We start from the raw sequence: 26944 nt of genomic DNA on the forward strand, positions 1-26944 counted from the left end.
CGATGTCTGCCGTATGTGATCCAACCCATTTTTATTCTTCTGTGAATTTCATTTTCATGGTCAGGGTTACCTGCGATTAGTTAACCTAGGTAAACGTACTCCTTCACAGACTCTAGAGGATGACTTACGATCTTGAACTATTGTTCCCTTGCCCGTTTATTTATCATTAGCTTTGTCTTCTGCAAATTAATCTTCAACCCCACTCTTACACTCTCCCTGTTAAGGTCCTCAATCATTTGTTGTAACTCGTCCCCAGTGTTCCTGAACAGAACAATGTCATCGGCAAACCGAGGGTTGCTGAGGTATTCGACGTCGATCCTCCTTCCTAAACCTTCCCAGTTTAATAGTTTGAATACTTCTTCCAAGCACGCAGTGAATAGCATTGGAGAGATTGTGTCTCTTCGTTTGACCTCTTTCTTTATAGGTATCTTCCTACTTTTCTTGTGTTGAATTAAGGTACCTGTGAAACCTCTGTAGATATTTTCCAAGGTATTTACGTGAGTGTTCTGTATTTTTTATTACGTAATGGCTCTATGACTGATACTATCTCTACTGAATTAAACGCTTTTTCGTAATCTATGAAAGCCATATAGAGAGGCTTATTGTGCTCTGCGGATTTCTCGATAACCTAATGAATGACATGGATGTGATCCACTGTAGAGTCTACCTTCCTGAAGCTAGCCTGTTCCATTGGTTGTATAAAGTTCAGTGTTGCCCTTATTCTATTGGAGATTATTTTTGTAAATATTTTATATAATACTGGGAGTAAGCTAATGGGCCTATAATATTTCAGTTCTCTAACGTCTTTTTTTGTGGTAATGTTTTTTGTGGTTTTTTTAGGTAATGAGGTTGAGAAATGAAGTTACTGTGAAGGGAGGAATGGTAATAAAATTTGTGAAACAGTGTCAAACGTGCAATTGTTCTACGAGATGCAAGTGATGGAAGAGATGGATTGGCTTTCATTGATATTATGCTAGCGGTACGGTTATAATTTGAAAATATGAATCGGACTGAATTATTTTGGACAAGCTCCAGTGAGGAAATAAGGTTTTCATGGTACGGCTCCCACACAGCCGCAGCGTATTATAATTTAGGACGCACTAGTGACTGGTAAAGTAATAATCTTAAGGATGGTGGTGCTTTGGAAAACTTGTGGCGTAAGTAACCGAGCATGCTATTAGATTTACTTATGATGTACACAGTGTGAAGGTTCCAGGTTAGATTTTCTCTTATATGAACTCCTAAGTATTTGTACGAGTTAACGGGTTCCAGAGGAATTGTATTTATATAGTAAGTAGGAAGAGTACTGGTGCTCCTCTGTACGCGCATAACTTTACATTTATTAATATTAAGTTCCATTAGCCAAGTGTTACACCAATCAATTACATAGTCCAAGTCAGACTGAAGAGCATTAGTGTCGTCGTTAGTAATTATTTCACGATATATCACGCAATCGTCAGCAAACAAGTGAATGTGAGATGTCAATGAAGAAGGTAGGTCATTAATATAAATCAAGAAATGTAGGGACCCTAGTACTGATCCATGAGGCACACCAGAACGAACCTCAGTCAATGATGAATCATAATTATTCGCAGTAACAAATTGATAACGGTTAGTAAGAAAACACTCAATCAATTTTAGCAGGTTACTGTCAAGATTTAAAAAACTCAGCTTAAATAGCAGCAGTTTGTGGCAAATCTTGTCGAACGCTTTGTTAAAGTCTAAAAATACACAGTCGGCACAGGAGGCACGATCTAAAATACAGTGCATTCTATGAGTGAACAGGACCTATAACAGGACCTCTAGCATATCTTCAATGAAATCAAGCCTTAATCTACTATCCCTAGCCTCACGTCGCAAAGCGTTTCCTATCTGTCTGTTCCATAAGATGTTTCATCATCCACACTTGCGTAGCGAATTATACCTCCCCCACGTCACCTATCATCGCGATCAGATCATGCCTACAGGGTCGGTGTCCCATTTTGCAGAACTAACGCTTTCTTTCAGTCATTTATACCTCGTACAGCAGCAGAGTGGAATCACCTTCCCGCACTGACAGCCACCATCAAAGATTACCAGCTTTTCAAGAACGCCTTAGCTAATATTGTATGAGTAGACACACCGGTTAACTTTTTATCGCAATGCTCCTATTCCTTTTATCACATTTCCTATTTTTTCTTGTTTTGTATGCCTGTATAAATCTCTATAGAACTCCTCAGCCACTTCAACTATCTCATCCATATTAGCAATAGCATTACTAATATGGATGAGATAGTTCAAGTGGCTGAGGAGATCCATAGAGATTTATACAGTACCAGTGGCACCCACGACGATAATGGAAGAGAGAATAGCCTAGAGGAATTCGAAATCCCACAGGTAACGCCGGAAGAAGTAAAGAAAGCCTTGCGAGCTATGCGAAGGGGGAAGGCAGCTGGGGAGGATCAGGTAACAGCAGATTTGTTGAAGGATGGTGGGCAGATTGTTCTAGAGAAACTGGCCACCCTGTATACGCAATGCCTCATGACTCCGAGCGTACCGGAACCTTGGAAAAACGCTAACATAAGTCTAATCCATAAGAAAGGGGACGCCAAAGACTTGAAAAATTATAGACCGATCAGCTTACTGTCCGTTGCCTACAAAGTATTAACTAAGGTAATTGCAAATAGAATCAGGAACACCTTAGACTTCCGTAAACCAAAGGACTAGGGAGGATTCCGTAAAGGCTACTCAACAATAGACCATATTCACATTATCAATCAGGTGATAGAAAAATCTGCGGAATATAACCAACCTTTATATATAGCTTTCACTGATTACGAGAAAGCGTTTGATTCAGTCGAAACCTCAGCAGTCATGGAAGCATTGCGGAATCAGGGTGTAGACGAGCCGTATGTAAAAATACTGAAAGATATCTATAGCGGCTCCACAGCCACCGTAGTCCTCCATAAAGAAAGCAACAAAATCCCAATAAAGAAAGGCGTCAGGCAGGGAGATACGATCTCTCCAATGATATTCACAGCATGTTTACAGGAGGTATTCAGAGACCTTGATCGGGAAGAATTGGGGATATGAGTTAATGGAGAATACCTTAGTAACTTGCGATTCGCTTATGATATTGCCTTGCTTAGTAACTCAGGGGACCAGCTGCAATGCATGCTCACTGACCTGGAGAGGCAAAGCCGAAGGGTGGGTCTAAAAATCAATTTGCAGAAAACTAAAGTAATGTTTAACAGTCTCGGAAGAGAACAACAGTTTACGATAGGTAGTGAAGCACTGGAAGTGATAAGGGAATACATCTACTTAGGACAGGTAGTGACTGCGGATCCGGATCATGAGACCGAAATAATCAGAAGAATTAGAATGGCCTGCGGCGCGTTTGGCAGGCATTCTCAGATCATGAACGGCAGGTTGCCACTATCCCTCAAGAGAAAAGTTTATAACAGCTGTGTCTTACCAGTACTCACGTACGGGGCAGAAACCTGGAGGCTTACGAAAAGGGTTCTACTTAAATTGAGGACGACGCAACGAGCTATGGAAAGAAGAATGATAGATGTAACGTTAAGGGATAAGAAAAGAGCAGATTGGGTGAGGGAACAAACGCGAGTTAATGATATCTTAGTTGAAATCAAGAAAAATAAATGGGCATGGGCAGGACACGTAATGAGGAGGGAAGATAACCGATGGTCATTAAGAGTTACGGAATGGATTCCAAGGGAAGGGAAGCGTAGCAGCGGGCGGTAGAAAGTTAGGTGGGCGGATGAGATTAAGAAGTTTGCAGGGACAACATGGCCACAATTAGTTCATGACCGGGGTAGTTAGAGAAGTATGGGAGAGGCCTTTGCCCTGCAGTGGGCGTAACCAGGCTGATGATGATGATGATGATGCCTGTAACCACTCCCCTCTCCAATGCCAATGGCCCTTAGAGTACATGAAATAAATAAATAAATAAATAAATAAATAAATAAATACCGTCATTTAACTAGACATTGCAAGCAGTCCCTTCATGAAGCATTTAAGCTTTAAGAAAGGTTGCGGCACCACCCTGTCGAAGTGCCCGAAGGCTGATAGTTTTTAACTTGCGACATTTGGGTGTTCCTGAGGAGATTTAAATGCATGACTTACATCCTAGCGCACTTGAAATAATAAACATTGGTTTTGTGGTACGTTTCGCAAGTATATTTTACAGTGGCCTACTCGTCCCTTTTTAAATAAACAATATCCATCTAAACATATATTAGGAAGCGTTAATAAAATCAATCCAGGAAACAGCGTGGTGTATCGTTTGGATGCTTGAGACACGCAAATGACCGACACCAGAACAGCAGATCTCACAGAGTTTCCCACACAGACTTACGCTTAACGAGCAAATTACAGCACCGCCACAGAAGGGCGCCCAGCAGACTGTCAAAGCTACGCAGCTACCTTTATTTCTGCGTGGGATACCTTTCACGGCAAATCTAAAGAGGCAGAATAAATAGCAGGGAAATCTTCCTCAACAAGCACCGGATATCAGTGGCTATATCAACCTTATATAAGTTAAAAGAATGAGCAATAACGCCTATAGCCATATTGGCCACTAATTCTACTAACTGAAACAAAAAACAAAGTCTCAGTTTCGCACGAAAGGAGAAGCATCGATTGCAAAATCACTGTCGACAGCTGGCTATACCAATTAAGTATAGTAGCTTTATCGGCCGTATAAACTTGAAAACATAGACATACTAACTAAATAACAAGCATGGTGTCACGCGCGCACAAGCAAAGATGAGCACAACTCACTCGATGACAGCGGAAACTCGCTGTCCAAACGCTGGAGTGAGGAAGCGCGGCAGAGCAGCGAGCGAATTCACCTTCGTGCTGCCTCTCGCACCCCCCCCCCCAACGCGAACTAAGCCGCGAAAACACAGCGCGTAGCGGAACTAGTCCCCATCGCAGATGGCTTTCAAGATACAGCGGCCCGGGCGGGCACGCGCGGCCATCCAGGCAGCCCGGGCGGCCCGCAGTAGAATGAACTCCCCCACCCCCCTTCCTAACCGTCCCGAGATTGAGCGAGATTGAGCCACGATCGTCGGTTCACGCTCGCACGCTTTCACTCGCACACACAGCATACGGCGCGATGTGACGATTTTATCGCCCTTGCGCTTTATAGGGAACCTCAAAGCGACGCCGACGCCGACGGCATAAATCCGCTTAGAGTGTCCATACGAAAGCTATCGCAGTAAAAAAGAAACGGTAACACCAACCACACAGCCGAGCGCTTCCGGGGAACAGCTGACCGCTCCAAGGCATATGCCCTCTCCCAGGCAAGCCGGCGGGGCAGACGTTGACAATGAGCATCGCGTCCCTGCGGCAGTCTGTAGCCAGCGCCACTTCCAGATACAAACGTCTCCTTTATATGCAAACATGCAGTAACCAGCACAGCTGAAAGCAATCTCCTAAGTAGTGAGTGTGACTGATCGCTACGCACATGCAGTGGCGCACTTGATTGACTTGGAAGCCTCCAGCTCGGCCCTGTATTGCCTTACAAGCGAGTGCTGCATGCCGCTGCCAAGATTAGTCCACCTGACAACCTCACTGCCGACAGGGAGGCTAAAACGCGAAGCAGCTAGAAGTGGCAAGACATGTTTCTGTAGTAAAGTACCAGACAAGTAGAAAAAGTCGGTTGTGGTCGTCATCCCCAAGCCAGGAAAGCCCTCAGACATCCAGAACACGAGGCTGATATATATATATATATATATATATATATATATATATATATATATATATATATATATATCCCTTACCTTGTGTGCCGGCAAAGTCATTGAAACGGTGGAAAGGCTAAGCCTAACAACGAGAACCCCGGTGGCCTAAGCCAGGCCACCCATCTGCAGGTTCTCAATGAAGTTTTGTCCAGTCCAGTACATGTTTCCGTAGCGTGGCGCCAAACCACATCCCTGTTTGAGCATTTGAGCAGCTAGATATACCTCCGCGAGCTCGCGTATATATCCCTGCCACGCAGGTACCAAGCGGATGCCAGCGTCGCTGTGCTCTAACTTCTAACTGTGGATCAGCGGCTACGGCGTCCCGCTGCAAGGTGTCCACGGATTTGATTCTCGGCTACGGCAACCGCAGTGCTAAATATAAGGGCAGAATGCAGACTCACTTTTGTAAGTCGACGTAGGTGCACGTTAAAGTATACGACAGATGGTCAAAATTATTGAAGTATCTACCACTCGGGGATACTTCATAGCCTGATCCGCAGTTTTCAGATGTAAACCTATAAGAGTGGTCAGTTCCCTGATATTATCCGCCCGGCGGACGTACATCTCAGTGGTGTGGATATCGAAGCATTCTACCGCGAAAGTGCACTTGGTGTCGAGCCTATGAGGAATCGAAGCATAACAGGTGACGACAGGTAAGCGCTACGTTGGCAGTCTCTTACGTAACTTGTCGAGCCATATGCATCATACAAAACACAGTTGGCAGAAGAGAGCCATGGTGGGTGCAGCATTTGGGACATTCTACATGAGCTAAACTAACACTAGCATGAAGAAGAAACATTACATTCGATCCTAAACGCGGACCATATTGCCTAGTTATGCAGGGTGTAAAATATGTAAATGCCACGTAGCTGGACAGAACGAAGGCTATGTTGTTTGCCGTCACTTAAATATACTCAGATTATTTTGTGCATTTCGTCTAACCACATAATTATTCTTAATTAATTAATCAACTTTTCCAACATTATAATTACATGAAAGGTGTCAATGAAAAAAATTGTAGAGCAAGATGAAAAACTCCCTCTACAGCTTTCTGTTTCTCAGTACGTGCTACATAAAAGTATTTTTTCCGAGCGTGAAAGAAGTCCGCGAACGCACGCAAAGTGCCTCGTGTGGCCAGACGCGCGGTAGTCGCAGTGAATTAATCGTAATAAGTACGGCACATTACTCCTGCTTAGTTTGATAACCCATTTCATAAATCACCAACTGTGATATTAGCCTCCGCAGGCAGTCTTTGACCTATGGTCTAGTATTTCTTTGGATGGCCGTATCAAGACGTTATTGTTTGACCTACCAATTCTTTCACGATGAGCAGCTAACAGTGCTCTGACAGTTTCGCGAACACAATTTTTAGCAGTTGGCTCAAAAAATTTTATTTATAACACTCTATATGGTTGGGAAAGGCATATGTAGTGTTCAAATTGTTGTCCGTGACAATGAAGGCGATAAAAAGCAATAAGCCGCACTCACACCTTCCGGTGATGTTGCAGCCTGGCAGTACTTGTTATTGCTTTGAGAATGTATGATGACATATTGTGATCACGTATTTCGTGCACTCCCATGAGTTTTCGTGTTATGAAAAATTGCTCACTGTACAATCACTTACTACGTCCAACGAATTTCAGCAAAAAAATTATTTTTCATGCAAGAGAGCTTTCGACATCGTTATATAAGGTGATCTCACTGTTTCTAGTTTCTAAAGGAGGCAAAATCGGTAAAGCTGGGTCACTGACTTTATGTTAGCGACTACTTCAGCGAGCCTCCTAAGTGCTGAAAAAAATAAGTTGTGATTTTGCAAACGCACATGACTTGCTGCTTTTCACGCAACCCAAATTTTCACGCCACCAAGTGTGTTAGAAAGCATATCGCGTTTAAATGCTTCCTTTTACGCTCATAGTTTCCAGCATAAGCCCGGCTATATGTAATAATACTCCCCCCCCCCTTCCCGCCCTATCCCAATCCTCGGAAAAAAAATATAACAAGTGTCGGTTTTCTTTTACTCGGTGGCACTGAACCGGCAGTGTACCATTTTTGCTGTACCAGAAGAAAAACCAGAGCTGAAAAAAAAATGATTTCGGTACCGTACTTTGCACAATCAGTAACAACAAATTTGGTCAACAGTATGCGATGCAGAAACGTTTACCTTTCTCTTCAGTCTGTGATCACTATGAAAATTGACGATCTCTGAAATACAGCATTATGGACTTTGGTCTTATCCCCAAGGTGCATAATGTTATATTTAGGATCCTCGCCTGCACTCGCCCTTACTATGTACTAAAATTTATTTTGTAGATTGTGCATAGCCCTGCAGTATACTTTTTGCTCATGAGTAAAGACACAATGGGTGCTGTGTCAGTGCGCCAACAGCTCTTTAAGCTCATGTAAACATACATATAGGTAGCATGCAGTGGCTGGCTTGAGTAACTTGTTGTAGGCACTCAGATAAATGAACAAACAAGTCACTTTGGGGATCTCAAGGAGAACTCCTTTATTGGTTCCGTTTGAACTAAAATCTGAATCCAGGGGGAAAGAAGCGCCACAGATCCATTGTTGCTGAAAGAGATAATTGCATAGCGTGATTGGAGACAGAAACTTTTAATCACAAAAACAGAAACCACTCCGCATACGCAACCCAGGAACTCCAAACTGACGTTAAAGTGCAAAATTCTCGCAGAAAACACATGATCAAGAGCATACCCTGTATAAGCTACGGAAAGAGCAGCCCAGAAAAACAAAACAAAAAGCGAAACCAAAACAAAAGAAAAAAAACAGCGCGCGCTTCTTGGCAAGGACCTGGTATGACAGCTACTTCAATATTTGCAACGTTGAAGAGTAAAGTGAACATTGATGCTCAATTGGTCCGGGATGCGTGGCTACCACAGCTTGTCGCTTAGTTACAGCTTCCTTCCTTTCCAATTCTTTGGTGCTTTAGAGAGGACGTTTGGAAGGCGAGAGAGATGCAAGGAGTTTGAGAAGAGCCCAACAGAAGAATGGTTTGGGATACAGAGTGGGCAGTGTTTCCGGTGTCGGAGAGAAAAAAAAACATTCACGGAGGAGAGTTCAGGAGAAGTCCATGTTCCATAGTGCGGGCTTCAAGGCATGTGAGGAGGAGGGGGAGACACAGGGCACCCAGAGTGTGTTGAAGACAGAGTCGATGGTGAGATACAGTGGAAGAGTGTCCGTAGAGGACTCGGGAGGCAAGAACGAGTGTTTAATTTCTCCTACGGTTGCCGCCGAATCCGGCGAAGTTGCCGCCGAAGCCGGGCACGTTGCCTCCGAAACCGGGAAGGTTTCCGAAACCGGGCAGGTTGCTGAAGCCTGATCGTCCAGACAGGAAGTCGTCGTCACCGCCGGCTCCGAAGCCGCTTTGAGGCATGGGGAAGGCGGGGGCTGGGCCCTTCAGCTTGCTGTCCTTGGGGTCGATGAAGCGGCGCTGTCCGTTCCGGTCTACGGTGTAGTGGCGGTCGTACTTCACACCCGTGTTGTCTGCGTAGCCGCTACGGCCACTGATGAGACCATCGGTGTCCGCGGCCTCCTGGTTGAAGGTGCTGTGGCCCCACGAGCTGCTCTCCATGTGAGTGGTCGAACCATCGGGGTTCTTGATCACCCGGCGCTCGACGATTTGCGCGGCGGAGAGTCCCACCAGCGCGGCTGCGAACAGCAACTGCAAGTAAAATGAAGAGGCGCGCGCAGTTAGGAGGTTTCAAGCGGCTATGAAAGTAGCATTCCATGTTTATATAGCTGTGTCATGGAACATCCCTGAGAAGTTCAAGGAGCAAAGAAGGGAGGGCTTCACACAAGTAAGCCCAGCTGTGTGGGTTGTAACCAGTCATTCTTCCCAAGACTTGAGTGGTTGTACTTCGCATAATTAAGGACTTCTTCAAGATTACTTAAAATGTTTAATTAGCCACTTAGTCTTCGAGGTGCAAATGAGAAAGTTGCTGGGGAACTTGAAAAACGCCCCAATGAACAATTCTGGTGGGGGTTACCTGGAACATTTCCTTTGTCTAGGTGTTGAAAGTAAAACCTTAAAACTAAGAAGGGGTCACATAAAAACACCTTCGGTGCACTAAGTATCGCTTAACTTTGTGCATTAAAACAAGAAACGCGCAGAAGTTTGCTCATCAGCTGGATTCGGCGCGTGGATGCATAATTACGTGGCTGTCTGCTTGTGCAAATGGTAAATATAAGAAACAAATGTCCATAAAGGGCATAATGGACATTTGCCCTCTCCACCACAAACATCGAAAGCTATGCGCTAACTAGGCCAACGTCGTACTTCACACCACGCTCATTAGGTGGTATCTTCTAAATTTTAGTCGTTTATTTCCGACGTCAAAAACGGCGCAACACAAATGTAGGTCATTAGAAACACTTTACTTAGTGCTTCTCGACGTGTCCATGAACGTTATTATTCATATGTCAGCATTATATCACTAAGTAAAAATATCGGTGAAGGATTGTTGAAACACAAGCATTTTTACCTTAAGTTGGCGTTCAAGTTCCATGTACTGCATTCCTAAAGTTACGCCGCAAATTACAGGCATAAATAACGCCCCTTGTAAGAACGGAATGTTTCGACAGGAATGGTTCGTTCGAACAAACGATTGGTGGTAGTCATTGAGCAGGTCCACGTGTTGCAGCCGATCATGAACAGACAATGTCTGCGTAGACCTTCCTACATGTCTTTCGTTTACTTTTCTCGTTTTCCATCTACTTTCAATGACGCTGAAGAGGTTGCTTTCATATCTGAAGAACGCCGGGCATATCAACAGAAGCCCGCTTTGTACGATAGACGTCCCGATAACCAAAGCTCCATAGAATTGCCACAAATTTTATGCTTTGTTACAATGCTTCTCTGAAGGAAATGACGATAGAAAGCGACAAAGCGTGAAATAATTAACAGAATAGGCGGAAAGTCCCTGCCTGCCTGCATGCGATTTCTGTTTTCCAGTCCCCAGCTTACACAGACCCACGGAAATGGTCCGGCGATAGCGACAAACCGAGTGGGCTAAGAAAAGAACGAACGAGGAAGCTTGAATACAATTACTTGTCAAGGCCGAGCAAAAGTTGTTGCGAAATGCTTGCCGAAGAACAAAATTGGAATGATTCACGCGGCAGCTCCCGGACGTTCGGAAAGGACCCGCGCCTGAAGAGGTGTTTGTGTGGAGTGTCAAGGAAAGGTAAAATAGTGAAAGAAAGACAAACAGGCAGAGTGAGAGAGATGAAGGAAACGGAGTCAAGTGGAAGGCTCAACAGCGCACGTCGCTGCTAGGCTAGGCCTAATTGTCTGGCTTGCGCTGCCAATAGGCGTCGCAATTACCTCTGTGCCGCAAGCGCCCCCTAAGCGGCGATAATCACCAGACGCTGATTGGAGAATCTCACGAGGTTCCGAGCGCCTGACAGCTTGTTTTTGCTTTTGACCCCGACTATCTGCGCGCGCCAAACGCTTCTCGCGCAGACCCACACGTTAGAAACATCATTAAGAGGCGCGATCACTTGTGACATAGAGAATAAGACTACTGAAGCAAGGAAACTTTGGAGAGGGGAGAGATAACTACTTATTTTTTCTTGAGGAGACCAATCGACAATCGCCTTACGTGGTAAGTAGTCTGCAGTTGGTGCAGAAGTCTAAAGAGGTGCCACTTCTGCTTTGGTGAGTTGACTGCATTGATGTTACGCACTTATTGCAGTTAAAAATAAACAGCCAGCAACAAAGAAGAATATCGCATCTTTTTGTATAGAGTATAAACCTTCCATCGCTCAACGAACTGATCGTGCAGCGCACGACAGGCGGTACATAAGATATGTTGCAAGACTGCGAAATATTTCATTTTGTGGAGACGAAAATGAGAGATTACCTTTGCTCACTTTAAAAACAAATATTTCGAGGACAGACGAGGTACCGCAAAAAGTCACTCATCATAGGACTCACAGATTTCTGGTTAAAAAAGTGTATCTTTGACTCTGGAAAAACAGTTCGCGTAGTGCCTGTATTGAAGCCTGCTGAAACTCCCATTACTGCTGAATATTTCCTTCCTGAAATTCTGTTGAGCAGTTCATGTAACGTACATGAAAAAAATTATCGACGTCGCACTTTAAGAGTGGTGACATCACACTTAATTTACAATTCTGACTACAATGTAGGATTCTAAACGTGGTGATGCTCTATGGATGCAATTTTAGACAATATTAGCCACGCTGAACATAAACGAACAAGGGTCAGCTTGACAATGGCGGTGTTCTTCAAATCTACAGAGGGAGTAGACTCCGTAAGTTATATTCCAGTGTTGAGAGGCTAATTCTAATATAGCATATGCGAGCGAACGGGCTGAATTTCTGATGTATTGAGTGGTGGAATATTATTTGTTCCAAAGAGTTAAGAAAGAAGATCTGATCATAATCTCAGTCAACGAGGCCCGCAGAGCAGTGTGCTGAATTCGTTTCTCTTTAGTTGCGGCATGGCGGAGCTACAGTGGTGAGTCAATACATGTTGATGGTTTTACCTAGGCCTCCAGTCCCATGCGTCAGTCTGCCTCCGTCCCCGTCAGAGGAAGGTCCCAACAATGCGGAAAAATTCTTAGACGAAAGAGGCACGGAACTGTCCCACACTAAGACAGGTATGTTACGTTTCCATAGATGACATATCTTAAGAATTTGTAAAAGCGCCTTCTGGAGCAACGTGTGCATATTATAAGAGAACACTTTTTTGTGTGGTATAGAAGACAGGCAACCTTGTTGGATTTCTCATGTTCAAGCGTTTTAACATGAAGTGAACACAACCATAAATGGTTCACCTTCCTTGGAAGGCATGGCACCGCGAGGCTGAGTTTCATCGCTGCTAAAGATGCATAACACACTTATAAAACAAAAGATGGCTTACTCTTTGCCTGTTCTGCATGTGCCCTACAGCTTGCCTGAAGAACGACTTCTGCGCTGAATGGCTAGGAGCATTTCAATATGCTTGGACATCTCTTGCCCAACCTCGAATGCTTTAGTAATTGCACAAGCGTTTCACCTTCTATTTTCAATTTTGAGGATGCTGAAAGCCTTAAAAAACATTTTTTTCTTGTTTCGGTGCATCATAAAAGCGATCCGCTAGAGATTGCAATCTATAAAGAGGAAGGGTTCGCATACGTATGTGGATTCAAAAGCACAGAGATTTATTACGCTGGCATTATTCTTGGAGCGTAGAACCTCTTACCCTTCACAGCGACTTGTAGTCGCTAAAACATAGCTTTCAGTTCAAAGCATATTTTGAAGAAAAGAAAGAAACAAATAGACAGAGAGTCATGCAATTGCTTGCAGCACAAGCAGTATGGCGGTTTCTCAGTTATGCTCAGCTAGCACATGCGTACGCTACGGTTATTGTTAAATTGTTCTTCGTCTGCATTTTCCACCCCATCACGTAACCAAAAACTAACATTTTAGTTCTCTCACTCGACACTATCAACTGGAGCAGAACTTCTTGCCATCTTATACGTGGTACGGTACCTAAATCCGGTGCAAGAAATGAGAAAACAGACTATTCTCTGTGATTCTCCGGCAGCGTTCCTAACGTAAACTGCAATATACAGAAATCGAATTAAGCGTTACCATAGCCCAAAAGAGAACTTATGTGGTTTTACGTGCCATTATCCCGATTTGATTATGAGGCACGCCGTAGTGGGGCGCTCCGGATCCCCTGGGGTTCTTTAACGTGTATCTAAGTACATGGGTGTTTTCGCATTCCTCCCCCATCGAAATGCGGCCGCCGTGGCTGGGTTTCGATCGCGCGATCTCGCGCGTAGCAGCCCAACACCATAGCCACTAAGCAACCACAGCGGATTAACCATAAGCCAACTCTACATGAACTTACAAGTGCAAGCGATGCGCATGGTGGAATGATTATTCAGTCGATCCTTCAATCCTTTGTCGCAATCAATCTATGTGTTAGTTCTGTTTATTGGATTCATTTGTTCAGTTGCTGCTTCGTGCTTTTTCTTTCTGTGCACCCGCATACAAGCGAAAGCGCTTCTGTATAAATTTATGGAACACTCGCATAACGCAATACTCCGACGCTGAAGCAACTGAGTTACATTCAATAAATGAATAATAGCTGGTCACTACGATACGACTGAGAATCTCGCAGGTGATAAAGCAGCATGGTAAGTGCATTGTGAAAAGCATGATAACGGGACTTCCACTATCACAAGGCATATTGTCCCGCACAATAGGGCGGTTTCAGCGCTTGGTTGCGTAAAGAGGGGCTGAATCAGAATTCAAGACCTCCGAAATCATTTTTTCATAAAAAGTTGCTTATTGCTTTCGATTTATTGTCCTACTCACACTGGACATTAGCGGATGTTTCGAAATACTGGTCCACAGTTTTTGGCGCCGCACCAGGTTCGCGATAAACTTTATGTATAAAAATTAGCCGCGGCGATAGTTTGCTACGCACTTGTGGCGATGCTGGTGAGGATGTTCAGCATTTCCTACTCCAAATATACGCGACACAATTCTGAAAGGTGCCTGCTGATTAGTGATCTAATAACATTTCACCGTAGGCCCCTAATTTTCGAAAAGATATCGGAGAGTTATAGCTCAGTGGGTTTACGGGCCAGCGGAGACGCCACTGCGCATGTTGCGGTACGCTGGATCGGCCAGCGTATTTACGGAGGGGGACGCTCGCTCGCTGGTGTCTTCTCCCGAGGCGAGCTCGCGCAACGGACGAGCGCTTTTGCGAAACAAACAAATAGCTACCACCCGCACGAACAGTGGCATGTCGTCGGCGTCGTCTTCAAACGCGGCGCTGGCTCGTCTGCAGGCGAAAAAACCTCAAAGGTATTTCGTCACTGAAGAGGACCTCTATGTCCTGCGAGAGGCTTCAGCAACGAGGCCGTTAGGCGACGATTTGAAGTGGATGACCGCGATGGTGAACCTGAAGCGAGCGTACCGATCTCTTCACAGTGAGTCAAACCTTCTTCGACAGGTGGCGCAGCAAAGCCCCTCGCTCGGCCGAGCGAGGGATCGCTTAGGTAAAACTGTTCCTTGTGTGCGGCGCTCCACCTACCGCCTACGCTCTCTGACCCGTGAACACGCGCACCCATAACTCTCTATTACCTCCATGGCCAGCAGACGCATCAGAAAGGCGAGCCGCAGGGGCCCCTCAGAGGTGTCTGGAAGCAAGACTGTTCTTACAAAGTACTGATGACAACGTGTATGATTCGTATTAAGCTGAATTCATATGCCTTTCTGTGACCTGAATTCCTGTTACACAATTTTTATGACTTCCCGTCACTCGATTTTACGTTTGTTTGTCTTCATTTGAATTTTATTTAGCACAGTTATCACGTGTGTGTCCTTTATTTTGATCTTTGTAACCTTGTTATGTCGTGTTCATTACATAATAATTCTATGAGGAAACCTGCAGCTGGCACCACTTCCTGGTGCAAGCATCTTCTACAAATCATGCATGTTGTATTTTTCAGGAAAATGTATGCGTAAAACAATGATATATGGCTCGCCATTTTCCTGGAGAACTATTCACGAAAAAAAGAAAATAAATAAAAAAGAAGTGGGGAGAGGGAAACACAGTGACGCGGCCCTTGCTCCCACAAAGCAACACAGTTCTAAGGAGCTCCGCTACCAATCCTTCCAACGATCATTGCATCCGGGAAATAACAATAAGCCACGAATATACTCCCTTTGGAAGGAGTCGCGGGCCGAATCCGACGCTTCCGAGAATGCGCTCTCCTTCTCCGTGTGGTGTAACAGTGTCCGAAGAAAGCGCCTTGCTCGCACCAGTGAAATCATGCTAAGCCACTCGGCTCAATCACTCATCCCGTTCCTGCCCTCGCCCTGGCGTGCCCACTGGATGTCATTTCCGCGAAGAGAGAGCAAAGCGTACACAGCCCGCTTCTACGAACGTGTCAAATACGACAAACACCACGATAGAGCTGCTGTTCCATCCGCCTCAATCCAACGCACCCTTCCCTACGTAGAATGAGTGAGCCCGTTATACATAAGACGCAGGAAGCCGGACACAATAGCGGTGCTTTCACGCGAAGGGGATTTTCCCGGCACCCACTATCGCGATGCGGTGGAAAAAATTGAGCCAAGCGAGCGACGACGTACAGGTTATGTCCTGCGGGTAATGCCGAGATTTATTTGCACTTGGGTAGTTTATGTTACTGTTCGGGTAAAGAGCGTTCGGTGCGCCGTACGCCATCTATAGCAACTAACACTAATATCCTGCCAAACACTGATTGTATGATATACGAGGATCCGGTCCGTTAAAAGCAATCGATACGCCACGACACTTAAGTTTGACGATATGGTCGCACTAGCTCCAAGGGCCGCGGGTAATCAGATGGGACATCTTTTAAGTGCTAGGGGCGGTTTGAGTATGTACACGCAATTGTATATAGTACGGAGCGTTGTGATGGCCGCAAAAACACGGCCGTCCTGTCTCGCTACCCTTCAATGTACGAAGCAAGAGCGAAAACCCTGCCACTGAGTGTCTGCCCCGGCTAGAAACAAACAGAAAGAGCATTGGATGGTCAGTAACGGCAAATAACGTTGGGCATTCGGGACCGCACAATCCAAAACATTTCTGGCTCCGCGCATCTGCAGGACGAGCTTCTTGCGTGTACGAATCCCTCATCATTCGCACCTGTGTGGAGAAGTATGAGCCCTGGAGCTCATACATCTAGATGCGTGTGGGTTCCACGCGATGGCCCCGCTTTCCTGCCGGGCCAAAACGAGCATAGATCGAGGGCGCAGGCGTGCATGTTTGGCAAACATGCCAACTCTTTAGTTCACCCCGCTTAGATCACGCTCTCTGTTTCATTGCAGCAGCCTTTCTTCACTCTCTGCGTTGGCGCCCCACTATGCGCTTGGCACTAGGTAATGCATCATTTGGAAGCACCTATGAAACGCCTACGCATGCAGAGCTGCCGAAACGCGAAAGTGGGAATCATCGACCTCTACCGTTCTTAATACGAAAAAAGACGTAAAAAAAAGGCAGGCCATTCCTCGATATAATGCATGCAGTTGTCGAACAGGCTGTTTAGCCATCAAAGCACGAAACTAGAATTTGAAAAAAGAAAACAACAAGAAATGCCGCCAGTTGCTCTACATTCTACAGGTGATCAGGCGTCCATGTCGCATTACAGTATATGAAAAGCTGGAATCCTGAATTTTTCCAGAAGAATTCACTCCAAAGAAGAGAGGAGTGCTCGGTTACTCCCTTCTGTAGTAAGCGGATATATATATATATATATATATATATATATATATATATATATATTACCCGCCTACAAGAAAGTAATGGGCAAGATTGTGCCGTTCGTTGTATCAATATTTTATTTTTAAATTGTGTTGTTTTAGTGGTGCTTTATACATAACGTGTTTTTTTTTTATTCAGATACCCTAAAGGCCCTTATGGGCATTACATAGGGGGGGGGGGTTAACAACATAGGGGGGGGGGGGTTATGCTGTTATTTTTGTTCACGATGCGGTGAGTGCACGCCTCTACCCAAATGCCACATCCATTAATGGAGATAAAGGTGAGGAAAGAACTGCGCTCTCTTTCACTTAACACACTCAACAAGCGCCTCATCACGGAAAATCGAGTTCTTGGACCCTAGTCGCAAGTGAAGTCGGCCGGAGTGGCTTTCAAAGTATTGCTCGTTTGTGCTTTTAATGCTCTGGGAATGGAGTGACATACCATGAGTTGTCAGGTGACTCACTGTGTGTATACGAAGAGTCAACACTTTCGTTTCTCCTCTCATGAATTTTCCACTATTTTTCCTTCAATATTGAAAGATAATCAAGCGTACAGTTATTCCGGCTAACCTCCCCTTCCTCTCTTTTATCAAAGAGAGCTTTAACATCAAAGATATGGCCGTTAATAGTTCAGTCCCTGTCGGTACGAAGCAGAGAGATTGGTTATCGGCCACTGATATTTTTATTTCTCAAAGGAAACTTTCACTTCACCTCGGGCAGACACTTTTTACATGTTAATTTCACTGCCCTTTTTTTCCGTAAGGGTCGATAAGCACCGCAACAAGGTTAATTGAAGCCCAAATAGAGTACAGCGTTCAAGTGGTAAGGCTCCCAGTAACTAATAGAAGGAGACTGGCATACAAGCTTTGTTTAATTATTAATCCCATTGTTCTTGCTTTCATCGTTAGCATTACTAATAATGGCTTACCTGCGCCGCTTCGAAGTACAAAAATGAGCTCTCTTTAAAATTGAGCTCATATTTAGAAACCTGTACCAATAATCTAATCGGTTGATTTCCTCATGGTTCTTTACTAGAGTGCCTAACGGTTTTCTTTTGCTGTAGGGTAAACGCGGGCGAGACTTCAAAGTTCGCAATGGGGTGCAATCGCAGAGGCGAGATGAAACCACGGGCGTGTTGTAGAAAGCTCGCGTGCTGCTTCCAGGCGACAACATGTAAACCAAGGCTGAGAGTTTCCAAATCTGAGCGTGACAGTGAAAAAAAAAAGCGCATGATAAGAATGTCCTGGAACTGCACCTCTACATTTCTGAAAGGGACGTCGATGGAAAGACGAAAACCTGTTATCGCTGCAACGCATGCGTCGGGCCAGCGCAGAGAGGAAAAGGAAAGCGACTCGCCTGAAGGGCTACAAAAATAGTCGAAGCGAGACAACAGCGAATCAGTAACGGCGTCACCAAAAAGAATAAATATACAAAGAGGTCTACGAGGTCGGTGTCGCTGATGACGGCACGTAGCATCCCGGACGGACGCGTGGTCGCGCACTTCCTTTGCCGGAAAAGAGAAAAATCCTGCTGCCTCGCCAATTCGGAAATCCGTCGTTGTTTGTCTCACGCCGAAGCGGGAAGACGAGCGGTACCCAGCATCGGTGCCTTCGTTCAACGCTCTATTTTTTTTTCTCTCCCTGTCTTCTTTTTTTTTTTTTGGTCGGACGGCCTTCCTGTCGCTTCGACCACTCTGCGGCGCAGAGCACGCACACCTTCGGGTGAACGCACCAGCCGGCCTTCGTGCTTATGCGTTTTAGTCTGTTCGGCCGGCTGCAGTGGGCATTGCCCCGAGGAGAATGAATGGGTCACCTACTGGTCAGCCTGTCCACATTTACAGCAGCGATTTGCGGTTCACTGTTGCTTCTGTATAGCAAGAACGCCGGCCTAGTTGGTGGCTAGCGCTCCGCCTACCCAAAGGACAGAATGTGACACAACCGACAGCCGCATCTCAAGCGTTCAGGCGTAAATACGAGACGGCTTGACTCTGCGTGAGCAGAACCGTACACATGGACACCATTAATCACGTCACCGTGCTAGCCCGGCGAAAATGCACGACGGTTCCGCCGATCGAACGTGCTCTTGCATGGGGTACACGAGAGGAGCGGGAAGGTACTTGTCGACGGCACGTCGATGAAGATCTCAGCCCTACACTTTTGCACTTGTGCAGCCTTCAGCTTATGAGGACTGTCATGCATAACGCGTTGCTCGTCTGAGGCGTAGGCTGCGGCGATTGAGAGGAGGCTCGTGACAAAAGAGAAACAATCCGATCAACTAATTCAAGATGTTTTGATCAGTCTGTGGCGTGTATCTGTTAGCATTCAAATTTAATATGTGTTAATATTGAATTGATGTATATTAGTATTAATAACCTACATTAGGTGCCCGTTAAAGAACCCCAGGTGGCACAAGTTATTCCGGAGTCCCCCACTACGGCGTGCCGCAGAATCAGATCGTAGCTTTGGCACGTGTTTATTTTAGCATATCTTATTTTTTTGCAATCGGTCATTGATGGGCGTCGAATGAATAGCATGCTGCGGTGGCATGTTAGCGATCCTTTCAATATGTAAAAGTGGACAAATGGGAAGTGAAGTGTTTTCGAATGCTTGGTGGTTTTTTATGAGTTAGGGGCGAAAACAGAAAAATGAAGGGGGCAGAGCTTGACCTGATTTTACAAAGTGTTTTAAGACCTGTGTTGCAACATGGTATCCAAGAGAATGCCGATGTAATAAATCCGATGAAACGGGGGTCTTATGAATTAATTTATATTTTCCTTAGTACTCTATTTAACAACTAAGGAAAAAGGAGCAGCCATCGCCATCATAAGGTGGCGAGGACTTCCCTTATTTTCACCTCAATAAAAAAAAAAAAAAAGTTGTCGGGCTGCACACCTGTCGAAAAGACGAAGTGGATGCACTACTCACATTGTACCAGTAGTTCTTGCTCTCACAACTACTCTTCGTTAACAGACTTTATTGCGCAGGCAATCAGGTGAACTTCATGTTTAATGCATGTTGGTATCGCGAAAGCGTACGTATTACCACGTAGGATGTACAAAGATAGAGGTAATAAGCATGCACGTTTACTCTCTGTTTATTAACTCAAGGATCCTCTATATCGTCCTTCACAAGACGTCCGCAACCAGTTTGGCAAGAGTCTTCCATCTCTGTGCGAACTAGCATTCATTCTTAGAACAGAAGTTGGAAAAGCAGGCAGGGAGCTGTAGTTACGTGTTAAGCGTGCGAAGGAATGAGCGCTGCCTCCTATTCGAAGAGGAGGGGCAAATAAAAAAGAGCGGTTTTGTCCTTGGAAAGTACAAGCCAGTGAACCAAGCCTTGCTTGTTATAAATGCCTTGCCGAAGAGCCAGCCGTACGAAGCGACGACGGCTGCGCTGCGAAGAGCGAAAGGGATAACTTAACCATCCGTGACACAACAGGGGCACTGCGCTCGAGATGTTGCGATACAAAGTCAGCGGGGAAAGAGAGTAATGTGGAAGGGAGATAAGTGCGGTGCTTAGCCGGGCGCAGGTACTTTCGGCCCGAGCAGGACCCCACTCTACGGCCCGCCCCGGGCGGCGCTCCGGAGCTTTTGTGCTCTCCTCTAAGTGCCGGGGGCTTTCCCCGAATTCGGCCGATGCACCTCCGGCGCCGACAGGAGGATTTTGTCTCTCTTTTGGTGGCAGACCAAACATCGGCCAGTCTGTGACTGAGTCGGGTTTTTCCCGCCAATTTGCCACGCGCCAACGGGTTCCTCCTTTCCTCTTCAGCCAACCCTCGTGCTTCCTCTGCAAAGCGAGAACCGCTCTCCAAGGTCATTGGCTTCATCCGGCGGACGATGTGGTCCTTTGTTAACAGCGCTATTCGCCCAGTTGGCACAATCTGAAGCTGGTCCACGGCGCTGGCCGAAGGAGAGAAAAGAGAATTTCTCCAGCAGTCTACGGACTAGCGGCGTGCGACACTACCGCGCCGTGACGTTCTGTCGAAGGCGCGACTATTTGCATTACTTGATGCTAGCTAGAAAACAGTATACAAAACAGTAGTATTATTCTATCTCTCGCGCTTTCGCCATTGCACGGAAGAAAAGGTTTAAACTGCACATGCTCGAATGTAGTTATCGGCTGTGATTGGATTATGGGGTTTTCAGTGCCAAAACCACGATTTGATTATGAGGCACGCCGTAGTGGAGGGACTCCGGATTAATCTTGGCCACCAGGGGATCCTTAACGTGCCTCCTATTTACGGGACAAGGGCTTTTTTGCATTTGGATCCCACCGAAATGCGGCTGCTGAGGCCGGGATTTGTTCCCACGTCGTTGTGCTTAGCAGCGCGACACCATAGCCGTTAAGCCATTGCGGCGTACGACTGTGGAAGGACTCAAGTTCCTAGCAGCTTAATGAACAACAATAAACCAACAATAAAGCTAAGAGGCCATTGTAATGGCCAGTGACGAGTAGCTGGTGCAAAACGCAAGATACGTGTCCTCTATCTCAAAATACCATCGACCAAGGGCCGCGTCCACCTGTTGTAGTGACACCTGTCATCAGGTTCCAGATTTGTCTGTTTGTAATTTCAGCTCCTGATTGGCCGGAGGACTTACTATCGCAGTGTGCCATCAGAGGGGCGATGTTCAATTATTGAATGCTTTCGTGTAATGCGTTGCGTGTAGCGTGCGGGCTCCATATTGGGCAACGAATTAGTTCACCGGTTGCTCGCCCTTTCTCTTTTAGCATGCTCGTAGGTTTTAAAAAAAAATATGGGGTTTCACGTGCCAAAACAAAACTTGCAGGACTCCGGAACACCCGGGGGTTCTTGAACGTGCACCTAAATCTAAGTACACGGGCGCTTTCGCATATAGCCCGCATATCGCCGTTACCGGGATTTGATCCCGCGACCTCTTGCTTAGCAGCCCAACATCATAGCTATTAAGCAACGACGGCGGGTGCTCGTAAGCTTTCCCGACTGGACGTTTTAGATTCACCGTGGCAGGTGCTAGCGTAGCTCCCGCAGCCTCTTATTCTACGGAGCTAAACTTTTTTACTCCACTGTATACAGGCTGTCCGAACTATCATGCACTAAGATTTAAAAATATGCAAATGCCACGAAGCTGGGCAGAACCAAGGTCATGTTCTTTGCAGTTGCTTGGAGATACTTAGATTATTTTTAGCACTCTGTGTAATTGCATAATTAGCCTTAATTAATTAACTACGCCATAAGACAATTATATGAATAATGTCAATGTGAAAATTGTAGAGCAATATGAAAAACTCCCGGTACAGCTTTCTGTTGCTCAACACGTGCTACATAAAAAGGTTTTCCCGAGCGTGAAAGAAACGCTCAAATACACGCAAAATTGCCGCGCGACTGACCGCGCGAGGCACTTTGCTTTTATTCGCGGACTGTATAGCTCTGTAGTTTTCTCATTGCTACTTTTCATCTTATTATAATATTTGAGAAGTTGATTAATTATTAAAACTAATTATGTATTTAGGCGGATTGCAAAAAGTAACCTGAGTATCTCCAAGCGATGGCAGGCAATATTAGTTTGGTTCTGTCCAGCTACGGGGCATTTGCGTATTTTTAAATCTTGGTGCATGATAGTTGTGACAGCCTGTATACACGCCAGCAGAACGTTCAACAGACAAAATCATAATTCATGGCCTACACAGCCTCGCTGAGCACTGTCTTCTCGTAAGTCGCGCAGAGGTGAAACCGGAGGAAGAACCCAGTCTCTTTAAGAAGGCGAAGACTGTAGTTAGTGCCAATCTCACCTGCCTATAAGACGGGTCTTATTTCAAGGGTGTTTGATAATCGAAAGACACCTACAAGAAGAGCGCCGAGATATTTAATCTTCCGAAAGGGGCACGCGCCCTCTCGCGTAAGCAGCACGCGCTTTTGTGAGTCGGAAGTGCGCAACGTACACAAGCGTAAGGCCACTTAATTGTCTTGTGGCGGCAAAATAATGACATTTCATAATATTAACATGAAAGGGAAAGAGATAGTACAGGCTTTCAGCGCCACATAGAAACTTGTTACTTCGGATAAAAGAGAGGAAATAAACCGACGGCGAGCTCGCAATAATCGTGACCCACGTCGAATACAGTGCCTTTGCAGCCATTCATGTTTCTCTTCTGATTAGACTCATCCTGCAAATCCACCTGCGGATTCAGAGAACACACATACGTAGTTCAAAAAACAATATAAAAGAAGGAAAATCCCGAATGAGATTTGTTTGAAGGTTCTTTAATCCGAAAGCACTATAGGCCCAGTTGAGCGAAAATCCGTCGTAGTCGGCTTTACCGCAAGATGGCACCCAAATTTCGAACGACGCAGAGTAATAAGTCGTCAAAAAAAACAAAAACTCGTATTGACGTCGAATTTCTCAGGTAGGTTGCTGTAAATAACTGTAAATCAATGACTTCGAAAACGATAATTTGGCAAATTTCGATGTGAACGGCCGTCCAACCCGGGCCTCAGGGATGCTAGACGAGCACGCTTCCTCGACGCTAGGGTGGCTCCACGGTTAAGGCTCATTAAAGGAGTGGCCTAGCGCGCGTGTCATTGGGCACGTGACGGTGCAGTCAATAGAGAGGAGGTGGCGTTACGTCATGGCTGTATAACATGGGCGCGTTCATAGCGTTCTCAGGTCTACCAACGGTATATTGCTTTCCGTTTCCCCCACGTAAGCAATCGTAAGTTTCTCTGCCGAATTTTTTTTTACGTTACATTTTCCCAGTGGCGACTCGCATGTTGCAAAATTATTATGCGTGTTTAGCTTTGTAGGCACTCCTACCGGTGTTCTTATCGACGTATAGCGTTAAGGTCACGGGTACCTAGAGGGTTAAAGAATAAAGCACGCACGACAGTGGCTAATAAAATGAAGTACAGTGTTTTTTGGTCACGAGTTCTGCCTTACGGTTACCGTCGCAGATTGTATTGGAAACCGCAACAACAATAAGACAGTAAATTTATATATATGACACAGAATGATGATGCTAAATGTACAATAAACCTGATGCGAACTGACCTCGTATTAATTTTCAGCAAGGTAATATTTCAGCTAGCGAGCTACAGAATACGTTGGAAAACGGTTTCTCTGAACGGACTTGCGTCATCTGGCATCATTTGAATCTTGACCCGCCGTGGTTTACTTAGTGGCTATGTTGTCGGGCTGTTAAGCGCGAGGTCGCGGGATCGAATACCGGCCACGGCGGCCGCATTTCGATGGGGACGAAAAGCGAAAACACCCGAGTACTTATAGATTAAGGTGCACGTTAAAGAACCCCAAGTGGTCCAAATTTACGGTGTCCCCTCCTACGGCGTGCCTCATAATTAGATCGTGGGTTTGGCTCGTAAAACCCCATATTTTATTTTTAAACTTGAATCGTGGTTCACGAAAGTGACATCAGGACCAACCACCATGATGCAAGGCGAATGCTACACGTGCGTTGTGCAGGTAGTAGATGCTTCGTAGAAAACCAGGAACATGAAGTAAGGAAGCATTGATTCATGAATATTCTTCAATGGGCCGGGTGGCCTTCAATATCCATTTTGGGTAATTCATTCTTTGCGCATTCTTTCGCTATTGAAAAGACAAAATTTTGCGTGAGGGTGTGAACTCATCTGCATGAAGTTATCAATTTTAGGTCACCTGACGTTTATTTTTTTATTCCAGGTCTATAGCCAAAAATAGTAGGCATTTCCACTGAAGGATGACTAACTCCTTCATTTATTCTAATTACACAAATGAGGGGCGCGGTCCGGCGGGGCGGGGGGAGAGCGGGCGTGAGGGAATCACATTTCAGAACAGCGCTGAAAATTTTGCTGATCACTACTAATATCCACCAAAGCAAGAAGAGAAAGGCAATAGCCGGTCGAGTACTCCTCTGAAATTTAAAGGAGGTTGAAAGCAGCCTCCAGAATAAAATTCTTTCTACGCTGCTGTCAACGATACTTGAACCTGACTTCTCCACTTCAAAACACGTACCTCATTGTCTCATTTGCACCTTGCGTATTCTTCCTATTTCCTTTTTTCTCCGGATCCTAGTCACTGTGTTCTAGGAACACAGGGAAAGTGGTGACAGTTCTGCGTTTTTGAGTGAAAGATAACTGCAGCAGAGCGTCGTTATCGCCATATGAATACTCAAAAAAACTTGAGAAGTGCCATGAGAAAGTTGCTTCTGTACGTGCCTAATAAAAACCCGCCGAAGAAAGTGTCATGTGCATTGTTCTGAGTCTTTAGAAAGCTCTATATTCACATTGATGGGGTTGCAGATACATGGTCAGTGGTTAGTCAGGTAGTCAAGCCAGTATAAAGGGCTGTTTCATTGACTTTCCCGAACTGCCATGTGACGCCTTTGAAGAAGCAGAGATCTCATTTTCAATGTTCATTAAAGGACCTTTATTTATCTCTTTCCGCGCAAACAAAGAATCTATGTGGCTGGAACTCTACAGCTTTATGAAGTTTAGTGCTCGGACTAACCCTTGGATAAACCACCAGGGCCTACCGCTAGTATTTAGGCATTTCATACGTGCAAGCGTCGATATCGAATAAAACGTTCCCTGCCCTATAAACGTGATATGTGTTTTCTCTCTTATGAGTAAAATAAGTATTAGCCATATATAGAGACCTTTTTTTGTTGACAAGCGGAGTTCTCACTTGGAGTGTCTACATTCAGCTTAGGACAAGTGCTGTAATTAGCGAGAAAACGCTCAAGCCAAGGCTCAGGGGAAGGACGTGCGCACTGCATTCCTTACATAAGGCATCTAGAATCCCAATTAGCGACGCGCTCTCAAGCGTCATACACCAGAATGGAAACACGCTTAACACGTGCACGCATTCCACAGCGCGCTCCCATTTGGCGTATCTCGAGCCACGGCTCCCTTGTGCAGCCGTAACACGCGTCCCGTGGCGCTGCTCGGGGGCAGCGCCACGGGACGCGTTAAAGGAAAGTTAAAGGAACCCGCCGACTCACCAGTTTCATGGCTCCCTTTGTTTACAGCTGGTACTCCCGGTCTCGAGACAACGAATGGCAGAACAGCGTCGGGTCTTGAAGAGCAAGGGACGACTTTCAAGGTCTCCACCAAGCCGCTTGGTTTTTATACCGGTTGCCGGTTGCCCCACCACTCCGACGGAAATGCGAGAGGGGGGGGGGGGATCTCGGACGGGGCAAGAGGACAGATCTCCGGTCGTAGGAAAGGGCCGAACAACAAAAAAAAAAAGGGTTTTCCCGCCGGTCTGACGCCTCTCTCGCCCCCGATGCAGTTGCGATTGCACACCGGTGTGTATGGGAGCGTCCGTGTGCGTGCACGTGTGAGTCAAAACCCTCTCGTGAAACTATAGACGCGTGGTGATCGCGGCTTGTTCGAGGGAAGGATGTGACGGGTGGGTGGATAAGCTGCCCGGCCGATGCCGCCACTGGCCCGATAAGCTGGCCTCCCATCGGCCGTTGCTGGGGTGGTGCACGTCACTGCACGTCAAATGAAAAGTGTTCATCGATGAGACTGAAGGCGCAATGAATACTAAGAAAGGGGTAACTTTTGATTGCGACTGTGTCCCCAATAACGTCCTGCAAACCGAAACACTGCACTTGCCCTTCGCGTTCCTCTCAGCGTTCATCGCGGTGAAAGGAACAACTCATGGCAGTGACATGATTTCGGATTTGCCATTGAATTGTCTAATAATTCTTTAAAAAGTTAACTTCATATTGCTGAGTTTTTTTAATGCGCCTGAACACCGTCATGGTAGTGCGAGTAACGCATCAAGTGTCAGATGTGGCTGGTCGTAACTGGTCATGGAAACATTTCCGGCCGTTTCTAGCGCAGGCTGAGTAAGGTGGCATAAAAAATGAAAAAGAAAGAAGAGCGAAAGAAAGATTTAGCAGCGCAGCAGGCATAAGTCGAGAAAGTCAAGTGAG

At 45.7% G+C, this 26944-nt stretch overlaps 2 protein-coding genes across 2 annotated transcripts in view; one reads left to right on the top strand and one right to left on the bottom strand.

The window, feature by feature from the left end:
* Positions 1-8225: 8225 nt before the first annotated feature.
* LOC142587685 (uncharacterized) lies at positions 8226-26154 on the bottom strand. Its single transcript, XM_075698862.1, has 3 exons — positions 26003-26154; positions 8988-9426; positions 8226-8315 (listed from the first exon to the last, which is right to left on the bottom strand). Exons 1-3 carry the CDS (start codon positions 26009-26011, stop codon positions 8269-8271), a joined length of 495 nt encoding a protein of 164 aa, XP_075554977.1. The 5' UTR covers positions 26012-26154; the 3' UTR covers positions 8226-8268.
* Positions 11356-26944, top strand: part of LOC142587679 (synaptogenesis protein syg-2-like) — a 1186854-nt gene continuing 1171265 nt past the window's right edge. The window contains exons 1-2 of the mRNA XM_075698849.1: positions 11356-11418; positions 12273-12382. The gene's annotated coding sequence lies outside the window, so the exon portion shown is untranslated. The remainder of the gene's footprint in view (positions 11419-12272; positions 12383-26944) is intronic.

The sequence above is a fragment of the Dermacentor variabilis genome, chromosome 1, assembly GCF_050947875.1.
Source record: "Dermacentor variabilis isolate Ectoservices chromosome 1, ASM5094787v1, whole genome shotgun sequence".
In the NCBI taxonomy this organism is placed as follows: domain Eukaryota; kingdom Metazoa; phylum Arthropoda; class Arachnida; order Ixodida; family Ixodidae; genus Dermacentor; species Dermacentor variabilis.

What these genes read in the sequence shown, in the direction of transcription:
- LOC142587685 (XM_075698862.1), bottom strand. An exon ending in CGCCGGATTCGGCGGCAACC is followed by an intron (nt 8,316 to 8,987) that starts GTAGGAGAAATT and finishes TATCTCTTTCAG; the next exon opens with CAACAATGGATCTGTGGCGC.